Source organism: Pseudonaja textilis, chromosome 2 (assembly GCF_049901715.1).
Source record: "Pseudonaja textilis isolate UNSWEBS1 chromosome 2, rPseTex1.2, whole genome shotgun sequence".
In the NCBI taxonomy this organism is placed as follows: Eukaryota; Metazoa; Chordata; class Lepidosauria; order Squamata; family Elapidae; genus Pseudonaja; species Pseudonaja textilis.
The window spans coordinates 152,772,385-152,785,585 of record NC_141991.1 but is presented as its reverse complement, the minus strand read 5'-3'; the positions used below and the strand labels follow the sequence as shown (position 1 = coordinate 152,785,585).

The following is a 13,201-nucleotide window of genomic DNA, read 5'->3' as shown; positions in this document are numbered from 1 at the left end:
AGGAAGTCTAGTCCTGCCAAGAATGTAATAAGTGTTAATCGAGAGGCAGTTTCTGTAAGCAACACCAGAATGTTTCCTTCCTGCCTTCCTTACAGGATTAGGCCAGTAATTTCTTCGAACTGCTTAGCATGTTAACAACTGGTTCTAGCGAATAGGTGCAAACTGGTAGAACCCCACCCCTGCTTCTGGGTTCAAAGTGTGGTCTTTGGATTTTGTGCAGGTATGCCTATGCCTTTGCTTCTAAAAATTATCCTGACAGGTCTACAAGGCAAAGGGTCACTGACTCTCTGAATTCTGAAGCAAAGCCTCCTTTCCAGGAGATGGTTTGGGAGGGTTGGGGGTTGACTGTAGTAGAATCTTTTGAGTCTTTGGACAGGGTTCTTCCTCTTCTGGTGCCTCACTCAATTCTAGTCTAAACCTAGCAGAAAGAGCAGGCCTACAATGACTTCCTCAGTTGATGATCTGAAAAGAATTTCTGAATAGCAACAGGTCCAGATAATGATTGTGTCAGCTTTGGAAGCCATATTAACAGAAGCTTCCACACTGACACATTCCTGTGCCTGGGAAATTAGGATGGGGAATTTTTAGAGTATTAATAGTTAGTAGTTCGACACACGAACATCTTTATAATGGGGTACTTGTCTATTTGAATGATGTTCTCATCTACACTGAGATGGATGGACGACCCATACCCCTAGTGCGCCAAGTACTGAAAAAACTTCTAAATCTGTGCATCAAGCTGTCAAAATGCGAATTTTACCATGTGCAATTGGACTACCTGGGCTACCGAGTTTTCAATAAAGGTATAGAGATAGACTCCACCAAAGTACAAGCTGTTCTGGGTTGGCAAGCCCTTTGCACCCGCAGCCAGCTACAAAGCTTTCTGCGGTTTGCAAACTTCTACCAACAATTCATCCCCTCTTGCAAGATTGACAAACCCATGATGGACCTCCTAAAGACAGGGAGTACAGGAATGAAACCCTGCTCGGGTCAACCCCTACAGTGGGACCTAACCTGCCAAAAGGCATTCGAAACACTGAAAGAACTGTTTGCAAAAGAACTGGTGCTGAAGCATCCTAACCCCGAACAATCCTTCATCATTCAAGTGGACGCCAGCGATGTGGCAGTGGGAGCAGTGTTACTCCAAAGAAATGACCAAGGAAGCCTCAAGCCCTGTGCCTACACCTCCCATAAGGTCACGGACACAGAGAGGTGATGGGCTGCATGGGAAAAAGAGGCTTTCGTGATAAGGTGGGCACTGCAAACCTGGCACCACCTGCTGGAAGGGGGCCAGAGACTATTTAAAGTTTGGACTGACCATAAAAATCTGGAAGCCCTTAGGACCCTGTGAAAACTATCACCCAAAGAAGTCTGCTGGGCCCAATACTGCAACTGATTCGATTTCATGCTAAAACACATCCCAGGGGAAAGAACTTTCTGGCTGATGCCCTCTCTCACATGCCCCAGTATAAATGAGAAAGGAAGGAGGTTGCAACTGGCTTCATCCCCCCTACCCAAATAGCTGCCCAAAGCTCTATGTCCCAGAATCCCTACACACTCTAGTCCAGTGGTTCCCAAACTTTTTCAGTCTACCGCCCCCTTGATGCTACAAACTCATCCTCGGTGCCCACCCCCCATGGATGGGATTCAAATTTCTGTAGGCATGGCCTAATTTGAGGGTGTGACTTGTTGGTCACATGACTGGGTGGGGGGTGGCTTGTTGGTCACGTGACTGGCTGGCATGGCTTGCTGACTGGGCATGGCTTGCTGGTCACATGACCAGGTAGGTGTGGTTTAGTGGTCATGTGACTAGGTGGGCGTGGCCAGGTGACTGGCAAACAAGTGGTCCTCACTTAATGGCTGGTTGTTTAGCAAGTGTTTTAATTTATGACTGGCCTCCCCAGAGCTACTTGACCTGTTTTTGGAGTTTTGACAGCCATGCACACACATACACACACACTCCCTTCTAACCCTTCTAACCCTGCTGGAGCAGGTCATTAGACTAGAATCGGCAAAGCATCTCTGATTAGATTCTAGTAGTGAATAAAATCTAATCAGAGATGCTTTGCCGATTCTTGTTGATTTGTTTCATTTGTATTTCTTTATTTTATGTTGCTGAATGGCATTGACATGTGTGTCCCTTCTTGTGCCCAACCCAGAAGCTTTTGTGATTCTTTGCAGCAAAAATTACCAAATTACCAACCTCTGGGTTTGCTCTACTTTTCAAATGTGTGCCACTGCCACGTTCTAGGTGCCAGCCCCGCAGGTCCACCCATTGAGCCCACTGCACCGGAGGGACCTGCCCAAGCAAGTCTGAGTGGAGCGGTGCACCAAGTCAATAGGGTGAGCCTGAGAGAGGGAAAGAGAGAGAGAGAAAAGAAGGCGAAAAGGGAAAGAAAGAAAAAGGGGCAGACAAAGAAAGAGGGGGAGAATGGAACGAAGGGACAGAAAGAAAAAGAAATAAAGAAGGAGGGAAGGAGGGAGGAGAAAGATAATGAGATATCTATTCTAGTGCAATCACCTGCTCCAGCAGGGTTAGAAGGGAGTGTGTGTGTGTGTGTTCTCGTAATTTACCAATACATTTTGATTTTGCCTTCTTCAGAATTGGCACTGTAATACATTGGGGAAAAGTAATTTTTAAGGTGGAGATCTGGTCCAATGGATTCTGTTTAAAACCTCAACAAAATGTGAGAGCTTCCTGATAGTCTTGACCATGTTTCGTCCACAAAACCTTTAATAGAACCAAAGATGTTTCACTGTGCTGGCGAAGATGTTTCAATGTGGCCTCAGTCTAAACTAGGCCTCATTTCAATCTGATGCGTCAGGTCTCTCTCTCCCCTTCCCTCCCTCCCTCCCAGACTGGCTTTGCTCTACTTTCCTGATGTGCCTGCGGGGCTGGCGCTTCAAACATGGATGGATGGATAGAGAGAGAGAGAAAGACAGAGAGAGACAGGTAGGTAGGTAAGTAGGTAGGTAGGTAGGTAGGTAGATGATAGATAGATAGATAGATAGATAGATAGATAGATAGATAGATAGGCAGGCAGGCAGATCTTTTGGATGAATGTATGGGTAGGTAGGTAGGTAGATTGGTATATAAGTAGGTAGGTAGGTAGGTAGATCTATATTGGTAGGTAGGTAGGTAGGTAGACAGAAAAAAGACAGGCAGGCAGGTAGGTAGGTAGGTAGGCAGGAAGGCAGGCAGACAGGTAGGTAGGCAGTCCTTTTGGATGGATGGATGGACGGACGGACAGACAGACAGACAGACAGACAGAAAGAAAGAAAGAAAGAAAGAAAGAAAGAAAGAAAGAAAGAAAGAAAGAAAGAAAGAAAGAAAGAAAGAAAGAAAGAATGCAACAGCGGTGGCACTTTGGGAAAGAAAAGCAAAGCCAGAGTGGGAATTGAAGTCCACACAAGTTGCCAAGGTTGAGAAAGATGGGCTGAAAGACCCAGCCATTCTGGTTAGAGTTTGGCATGCTGTTTGATTCCGGCTTAGTCAATAAACCATGGCTAAGATCTTCCTGCTCCTTAATACAGCTGCCCCTCTGCCCCTTCTCCAGCCCCCTGCCCCAGTTCTTCCTTTGGCATCCGATTTTGCAATGCCAACCTCCCTGGGGCAGCGATATGGCCGATTTGACCCTCTTTGCTTTGACCCAAGGTCCATTTCCATCGGGCCAAGCAATGGGAGGTGCTCTGCACATGCTCAGAGACTCCCAACTTCGGGGAAGTGCTCCGCCCATCTTTATGCTCTGCCTGGCAGGAGGAAGGCTTGTGGAAGCAGCCCAGACCAGCAGAGGCAGTGGGAATGATCACTTGGAAAGTAAGCAAGCAAGCAAGCAAGCGCAGGGCTTGGTTGGAAGAACTGGGCTGCAGAGGGAGGCTAGGTTCTAGGTCCAGGCTGGCCACTTAGAGCTGAACCGAACCAAGCCACGCACCTTGGAGAGCCACAGCTGCACTCACCCGCATCCTGTGCGCAAGCCCAGCTGGCTGCAGAGGCAGAGGCTGTGTGGCAGCGGCGTGCTCCCTTGTTCTCCTCTGGGGAAGGGGGCCCTAATGCTGGACCACCCACCCCTTCCACTGCGCGCCTTGGGAGGATTTTGCTTTTGGGCCTTCTGGCCTGCCTTCACTGCTTCCACTGGAGAGGGCAGCCTGCAAGCTAAGGCGCCCCCTTTCCGTCACCTCCCACTTCTCCCCCCCCCCAGGCTTGGCAAGGCTTGCCGCACAAGGGTACCACCCACTTTGGGAACCACTGATCTAGTCCTTCAGAGGAGCCACGATGCCAAATTGGCAGGCCACTTCGGGTTCTTAAAGACTTTACACTTAGCTCAGAGGCAATTCTGGTGGCCCAGCATAAAGAAAGACGTGGACAGTTATGTGAAGAGTTGCACCATTTGCATGACAATGAAAAAATGACCAGGAAACCCCCCGGACTGCTACAGATGGTAGCAGAATCAGTGAGGCCATGGGAGGAGATCACAATGGATTTCATAGTGGAGTTGCCAAAAAGGGGAGGAAACATGGTGATCTGGACTGTAATAGACTTATTTTCCAAACAGACACATTTCATACCATGCAGCGGATTACCCTCAGCCCACGAGTTAGCGAAGCTGCTTTTGAAACACATCTACAACCTACATGGAGTACCACGGAGAATTATCTCAGAGGGGTCCAGTTCACAGGCAAATTTTGGAGGGAGTTCCTGCGGATTATTGGGTCATCCCAGGGCCTTAGCTTAGCTTTTCATCCAAGTACCAATGGGGGGGGGGGCAGAGAGATTGAATGCCATGGTAGAGGCTACGTGAATTATCAGCAATCCAATTGGGTGGACCTCCTGCCTTTCACGGAGGTTGCGTACAATAATGCTGTTCACAGTAGCATGGGACTAACCCCCTTTAAAGTAGTGAGTGGTATGGACTTCGTCCCAATGCCTGAGTATCCAAGGGAATCCCCTCTCCTCAGTCAGCCTGACTGATTGAATATCAATGCTGAAAGCAACTTGGGAGAATGTCAAAAAAGCACTGGCAAAAGCGGCATATAGCTATAAGAGACAGGCAGACAAACACCAAGCCCCACAACAGCCATTCCAGGTGGGGGAGAAGGTCTACCTCTCCACCAAATACCTGAAGTTAAGACTCCCTAGCAAGAAATTGGGGCCAAAGTCCATGGGACCATCCCCCATAGTAAAGGTCATCAACCCAGTCACGTTGCAACTGAAGTTGCCCCAATTGTTAGGGAAAATACATAGCAGCCTCTTGAAACCTATGGTGGAATCAACCCTGAGGTCCCTACCTCATTAGCCCCCAGACCCCATGGTCATAGGAGGCCAAACCCATTATGAGGTGCAGTGAATCCTCAATTCCAGGTGGCACAGGAGACAACTCCAATATTTAATGAAATGGAAGGGCTACCCCTTATCAGAGGCATCTTGGGTAAAGAATAGGAATGTCCAAGGTGATTGCCTTGTGACAAGGTTCCATGCAGAAAACCCAACCAAGCCTGGGGGAGGTTCGCAATCCTGTCCTATACCTGCAATAAATTTGTTTCCTTTTTGTGTTGTACAGGTCATCTTCAAGAAGCGAGAGGAGCCAAATGTCAACTCATAAAATATTTGTATGGTCTTTTTAGAGTTGCCAACAGAAAGGGAGGGGGGAGCAGTGCAGCAGCTTGGAAATCAAAAGTGTATTCCATGAATAGTTTTCAAAGATAGTAACTAGGTGATTAAAATTTCTGCCGCACAAAATTCTAACTGGAGAACATGACTGATTACTCTTGGCTATGGATGTGTCCCATTGGAGAATATGAATTATGATATACCCAGGTGTGGGGGAAAACCAGGGTCAAGGGTGACAATGAATTATGTGTGTCAGAGTTGACTACACCCAAGCAGTATCGGACTTGTTAACTCCCAATAAATCCTTTTGAAATATTGGAAGTTTGGCTTGAGACTCATGATTTAATTGGGGTAACTGCTGGAATCCTGAAAATGGATGGACTCATTAAAGAAAGGGTGGGAAAATACAAAGAAAGCTTTAGCAGAAGCAGCTGATGAGTATAAAAAAACCAAGCAGACAAGCACCGGTCTCTCCAATCACCATTCCAAGTGGGAGACAAAGTGTATTTGTCAACTAAGTACCTACAATTAAGGTTACCAAGTAAAAAACTTGAACCAAAATTCCTTAGTCTTTTTCCTATAGTGAAAGTAGAAAATACATCCCGAAATTCCACAGCAGCCTATTAAAACCAGCCATAGGTTCTACTTTAAGACCTATACCTGCTGCTCCTCCAAAGCCTGTAGTAGTACAAGGTGAAACACATTATGAAGTTAAAAAGATTCTCGATTCTCAATTTTAAAGGGGCTGGTTACAATATGTAGTTCATTAGAAAGGATACCTTTCATGAGAAGCTATTGGGTGAAAAGTTGGGATGTCAAGGCTGATAGATTAGTTAAACAATTTCATGATAAATTTCCTGACAAGCCAAAGTTCCTCCTGGAGGGGGGAGAAGGGGTTAAAGTGGTTTGGTGGACAATTCATTAACTCCTTATTGTGTTTTGTCTATTTTATTTTCCAGGATGTGTTGGTTTCTTCATGGGGGGATGCCTGTCAGCTTTGGAAGCCATATTAACACCAGAAGCTTCCATGCTGCCATATTCCTGTGCCTGGGAAAATAGGAGGGGGGATTTTTAGAGTGTTAGTAGTTAGACATAATAGCATTCTTCTTTTCGATCAAGGTCATGTTATTCCTGCACCTGGAGAAGGAGTGGTTGAAGGGATGTCTCAAGTTGGGACAGATGGTGATTGGACCATGTGATGGACTGATAGGTGTAGGGTGTTAAAAGTATTTGAGATTTAATAGCTGACTAGCTGCTGTAAGGTTGATGCAATGAGGATGAAGCAGCTCGGTTATTGCTGTTTTAAGACTGAGGATGGGTCTCACAAGGCTTTATCACTTCAAGAAGCTGTCTATATAAAGGCAGCCATGAGAGGGCATATCCCTCTCTCCTTGTGTTCTGTCTCCATTGTGGTTCTCCATGCAGAGTAAAGAAGATTGATGCCTTGCCAGGTATTTGCCTACCACATATATGTATGTATATAGCTGTCTTGTATATAAACCACTGTTAAAAGGCAAAACCTCTGTGTGCTGGGTTGTCTCACAATAGTAGTCACACTGCAAACACTCTGACACAGGGATTGGATTTTGACTTTTGAGTTACTGAGGGAAAACCTGGAACTCTCAGATTTGGGTTTTCCTAGATGTGCCAGTACGACTTTTCCAATAAAAATAAACTTTGAGAAAATGCCTGCCCCAGAGTTTTTGGTTGGAGTTTGGTTTTGCTGGAACTCTGACAGATTGATGTTTACAAGTGCACTGGAGTTGGACCCATTCTATTTCTTATTCTGTCCTGACCTTTCTGTTGCTTCCTACAGGGAGGCCTTGCCTGGCCGAGCTCTGACCCTGGACCTGAGCAATGAGAAAGATGTCTTGATCCGACCACTTCATAGCAGCCTTGTAGAAGAGCAGCACTGTTTTGAGGTATAGAATAATGATATATTATTTCATCACTTGATTCAGTAATGAAATAATTCTGCATTCTGAGAGTCCTGGAGATTCACCTACCTTCAGATTGAAACTCAATCTGTTTATACTCCATTCATCCATAAAGTTGTTCCGGCTAGATGAAAGATTTCTGGAAGTTCTTGCTGCCAGAATCTATAAAAGCCTATAAAAGGCTTAACTTGTCCAGTATACCCTTTGTCACAGAACATCTGCAGCCCAAAACATTTTGCTGCCTGAGCTGCATAAACGTAAGTGCCCTCTGCTCTCTGATAGTTTTGGTAAACCAGCTTAGTCTGGTATCTCAAGATTATATTACATGAATGCCACGTGGTCATGAATAATGCCGTAAGCAGCTGAAATGCTGCTCCCTCACTTTGTTAATCCTGACCCTTGAATGATAGAACAGATCAGCCTGTCGCAGGGCATGTCTTAACTAGAGTTCTCCTCTCTTAGGTCCTGAGGGCTGGGAAACGCTACTGCTTTAGTTGTTCATCTGCTGCTGAGAGAACCCATTGGATGGAGAACTTACGTCAAGCTGTTCAGCCCAGTATGGTAAAGCAGTCTTGACTTGTACTGTTCATAAAATGGACATACTTTTCCATAGGAAATTCCTTTCACCCACACCACTTTCTTTCTCCCTATATCTTCTCCTTATAAAAAAATCTTCCTTATTTGTCTACTGCCATGGTCTCTGTTCTTATCTCAATCATTCATCCAAAGCAGAAATTTTAGTCTTTAGGACCAAAAAGTCATAAAGAGCTGGCAGTGCTTGTAAGCACTGACAGCCCCCCCCCCAGTCTGTCTACCCACTATTCTCACCAGCAAATCCTTAATTTTTGTAGTTCATCTGCTCTGGATCTAATCCTGTTTGTTTCTTGACTTTTCTTTGTGACTTCACCTTCATATCTAAAAGTTTTGTGTATTGCCACATAGTTGTAGGAGATGACCTGGTTGAGCTCAAGGAAGAGTCAAACACCTCATCAGTCTCAAGGCCCTTCATGCCCATAAGAGATTTAAATCTATCGCACCTTGAATTCCATTGACTCTGATCTACCACCAATTTGCTTTGACCATTAGTAGTTCAGATTGTTAAAGAGCTTTAGTGTACAATTAACTTATTCATTTGAACTGCCTGGATTCCTGATTTCCTGCATTTAATAACAGTTTTCTTCAGTACTTATGGTAGAAGTGTGGATTTCATAGGAATTGCAGTCCAACACATCAAAAAAGGTGCCACACTGCGCAAGTTGTAACTGTTGTAGTCTGCTGGAGGCCTGTGGTGCTGGCAGTGGAGTCAGACAGTGGGGAGGAACATGGGCCAGTCCTGGAGTTTGGGGAGGACTCGGATGAGGGATCTGCATCCAACACAGAGATGGGACCAGGGCCATGTGAGAGTTATCTGCTGACTCTAGAGCCTCCAGAATCTGACATCAGCGAGGCAGAGGAACAGGGGGAGCCTGTTCCCAGTGCACACTTGTGCAGAGCTGCCAGAAGGCAAGAACAGTTAAGACAAAAGGGGTGACTTGGGAGTAAGGCTTGGCCCCTCCCATAAGACATAAAGGAAGAGCAGTTTTGAGCCTTTGCTGGAGCAGTTTTGTTTGTTCTGTTTGGTTTAAACTCTGAAGCTCCGTGTTGACTTTGTGTTCCATTTGGCCTTGTGCAGCTAATTGGCAACTTAGTCATTGGCAGCATTTCAAGGGAGATAAAGGTGGTGATTATCAGCCTTATCCCCAAAAGACTGTGGCAGACTTCTGTTGGACTATTCACAAACTGTTTGTGAATATAATTCACAGCCGTTAAAATAAAAAGAGGGTTTTGGGGACTAAGCGTGTGATTGTTACTGTCTCAGAAAGCCTTGGTCAGAACAGTAACACATCTTGTTCTGCATCCAATCCAAGCTCTTAATCTTATCCCATGCATCTATTTTCCAGGACAACTGCCAACGGATGGAACACAGGTTAAGTCTCTGGGTATATGAAGCCCGACACTTGTCACCCAGGAAGCACTACCACTGTGAAATCCAATTGGATGGGGTCCTGTATGCCCGCACAACAGCCAAGCAAGCCAGTCCCATAGGAACTCTCTTCTGGGGCGAGCACTTTGACCTCAAGACTCTTCCACCAGCTGTGGAACTACAGGTCTGCCTGGTACAGGAAGAAGAAGGGCTGTGGCCAAAGGAGAGCCACATTTCCAGTATGTCTGTTCCCCTAAAGGAGCTGGCTGCTATGCACCAGCCCTTGGAGAGATGGTACCCACTGGGCAAAGAGAAGCCAGACATGCCCACCCTTCGACTCCGAGGACGATACTGCAATTTCAAAGTGTTGCCCATTGTACAGTACAAAGAATTTGCTGAATATCTCACTTTCCATTATCAAGAGTTATGTGCTTCATTGGAGCCCAGCCTCAGTGCCAGAGACAAGGAAGAGCTGATGAGTGTCCTAGTGCGGGTCTTGCAAAGCACAGGCAAAGCCAAGGTATCATTTAGGAAACAACCTGATATCCAGATTCATCATCAGAATTTTCTTCATGCTGCTGTGCTGATTTTCCCCGCATGGGCTGTTTTATTGCTAGATCACCTGGTGTTGTGGGATTATTCTTTTAGTTGCTAAGGTGACTCTCAGGTCCACAGGAGAAAAACCTGGTATCATTTTACCCTTTCCCTAATATCCTGAGCTGGTTGAAAGCAGAGTTTAAATATGAACACAGAACAGGATCCGATTTATTCTACTGACTCCCTTCCCATCTTCATTGCAGGATTTTCTTATTGACTTAGGTGTAGCCGAGCTGGACCGTTTTGATGACCGGGAAGCTTTGATTTTTCGTGAAAATACGTTAGCCACCAAGGCCATTGATGAGTACATGAAGCTGGTGGGAAGCCCATACCTGCTGGCCACATTAAGTAAGTTAATTTAGAAACTCTGCTTTATAACACTAAGAAAAATGCAATGAGGGTTAGTGCCTATAATTGTTACATGGTACATAAGGTGATTCAAGATGGTAAGAGAAATCTATGTCTGATACCATGTTTCCCCGAAAATAAGACCCTGTCTTTTATATTTTTTTGCCACCAAAAAGGCACCAGTTCTCATCCAGTGACTAACCTCACTTGTGCGCATCACCCCTGGCCTCCTTTTAGCTGTCAAAGGCCTTCAGGAACTTCTGCAGCCGATAAGGTTTTCCTGAAGGCCTCTGCAGCCAATAACAGAGCTCCGGATTGATCCAGAGCTTTGTTATCAGCTACAAAGGCCTTCAGAGGTCTTGCCAGCCTTGCCAGCTGCAGAAGAAATGGGCTGGCAAGGCAGGTGTCGGTGTGTACAAGGCCTGGCTACATCTGTCCAAAGGTAGTAGGGGGGCAGCTCCATATCCCACATCCCCACCCTAGCTTAATTTTTACCCTTGCACCCTGGATTGGGTGGGATCTTAATTAGACCTTATTTGGGGGGGTAGGGTTTATATTGGGCACATGTATAAAAATCAAGCTAGGACTTACTTTCAGGGTAGGTTGTATTTTTGGGGAAACAAGGTAGTAACCATCTCCCACTGCTTTGGTTCTTTACAATTTGGAGGGACCCTGAAAAACTAGCTAAATTCATCACTAGCATTGCTAGAATATGATTATCATTATGTCTTTAATATGCAATGATAGCAAGGGTGGGAGTGTATCAGTTCAGACTGGTTCAGTAGAACTGGTTGTTATGATTCTCTATAGTTCAGAAAACTGGTAAATCGGGCCTCTGGCTGGCCCTGCTCCTCTCTGCCCGCTTCTCCATTCCCTGCACAGTCAGTCCTTATCATGCATGCGCAACATCGTGCACATGTGTGACACTGCTGCCTGAAACCTGCTTTTGTGTGCTCGCCAGGCCAGCCATTGCTTCCTGCCTTCCACTGCATCCCTGCCTGAACTGATCTCCCTGGGTGAGTGAGGCTCTGCAAGCCCCGGTCGCCGATCTGCCACAGCTGGTCACCTCCCCCCCCTCACTTGCCTTTTGCCGCCGACACCGGTCACCTTTTCTCCCCCCACTTGCCTTTTGCTGCCACTGCCGGTTGCCTTTCTCCCACCACTTGCCTTCCACTGGGGAACATGTGGAGAGGTTCGTATAGGCTCTGGCAAGGTCAGCGGCTGCTTCTCTCACCTGATGCTCCAGCTGGGAGAGCAAGAGAGTTTCCTGGCACAGCAAAAAGCTTGCAAGTCCCCCTCCCATTGGAAATGGCTCCCGGGAAGCAGAGAAGCAGCCAGGTTGAATCCTGCTTCTCTCTGCTGCTCAGGAACCATTTCCGATGCGAGGGGGACTTGCAAGCTTTTCATTATGCCAGGAAAAACTCTCTTGCTCTCCCAGCAAGACCAGCAGTAAGGAACATGTGGAGAGGCTCATGTCAGCAAGGCACCCCTTGATCGAGTCTGGGACAGCTGACAGCAGCTGCAGGGAGCAGAGCCTGGAAGTCCTGATGCATCACATGTGTGGCCGTATGGATGGCGGGAGGGGGAGCTGGTTCTAGAAACTCTGACACCATCAGAATTGCCATTGCCTTCCTTGCTGCCATCACCATTGCCACCTCGCTGCCACTGCATTTCCCCCCGCCCCCGCAGGTATGGTGAGCGTGAGCCCTGGGACGGGTGACTTACCACCTCAACTGCTGCTCCCACCAACTTTTTTGCATGCCAAGAGTGGAGTTGAGAGAGAGAGAAAGCAGCCCTCTTGGCACAGAGAAAAGTCGTGCATCTCTCCATATTCCTCTCTCAGCGAGCAGCCTCTCACACCATCTTTAAATGAGGAGGAGGGGACAAGACTGTTTGCAGAGAAAGGAATATGGGGAGACGAGACGCATGACTTTTCTTTGTGCTGAGCTGCTTTCGCTAGTGACTCCAGACTGTTTTTCCCAGCTAAGACAAGATTATCAAGGAAGAGAAAATAACATGTAGCAGATGCCTAGCAAAATTTAGTAATTCTGCAGATTGGCTATTTACACTGAAATCAGGTGCAAGGTAGTGATGGTAGGTAAATTATTGGGCAGTTTAGTTTGGTATTTATTTCAGTAGGCTGATTTTAGAAAGCTAAACAGGATCAGACCTGGTTAGTACTTGGCTGGGAAGCCAACACAAAATAGGGTGTGGGGAGGAATGGGGTTGGGAAGGAAAGAAGGAAGATAGGATAAGAAAGAAAGAGACGGAGATACCTGTTTAAAAGAAAATAGAAAAATGGCTCTTTGAGTGTTTAAGGTTGCAGACCTCTAGGTTAGTCAAACATCATGGTCATTAAGCGAACCTTGTGGTCATTAAGCAAATACTGGTTATTAAACAAGTCCATTTTCCCCAATGGGCATTTTTAACCGGAAACCAGAAGGAATTGTTGGAAACTGGCAAAAAATATAGAAAACCTCAGTCACAAGACTATGTGGGATGTTGTAACTGGTCATAAGTAAGTGTGTGTGTGTGTGTGTGTGTGTGTGTGTGTGTGTGTGTGTGTGTGCGTGGCTGTCAAAACACCAAAAACAGGTCAAGTAGCTCTGGGGAGGTAAGTCATAAATTAGAACACTTCAGGGGTGGGATTCAACCAGTGTTACTACTGGTTCAATCAGAGTGCGTTTTGTGGTCAGAGTGCATTACCGATTTGGTTAGAGTATGTTTCAAATGCGCACAGGTGGGCAG

At 46.3% G+C, this 13,201-nt stretch overlaps 1 protein-coding gene across 1 annotated transcript in view; it reads left to right on the top strand.

The window, feature by feature from the left end:
* The window catches only part of RASAL3 (RAS protein activator like 3), a 55,930-nt gene that overhangs the window by 19,169 nt on the left and 23,560 nt on the right, over window positions 1-13,201 (top strand). Inside the window, exons 7-10 of the mRNA XM_026716805.2 lie at window positions 7,425-7,530; window positions 8,008-8,106; window positions 9,486-10,028; window positions 10,309-10,453. Of these exons, the coding sequence (XP_026572590.1) occupies window positions 7,425-7,530; window positions 8,008-8,106; window positions 9,486-10,028; window positions 10,309-10,453 (893 nt within the window). The remainder of the gene's footprint in view (window positions 1-7,424; window positions 7,531-8,007; window positions 8,107-9,485; window positions 10,029-10,308; window positions 10,454-13,201) is intronic.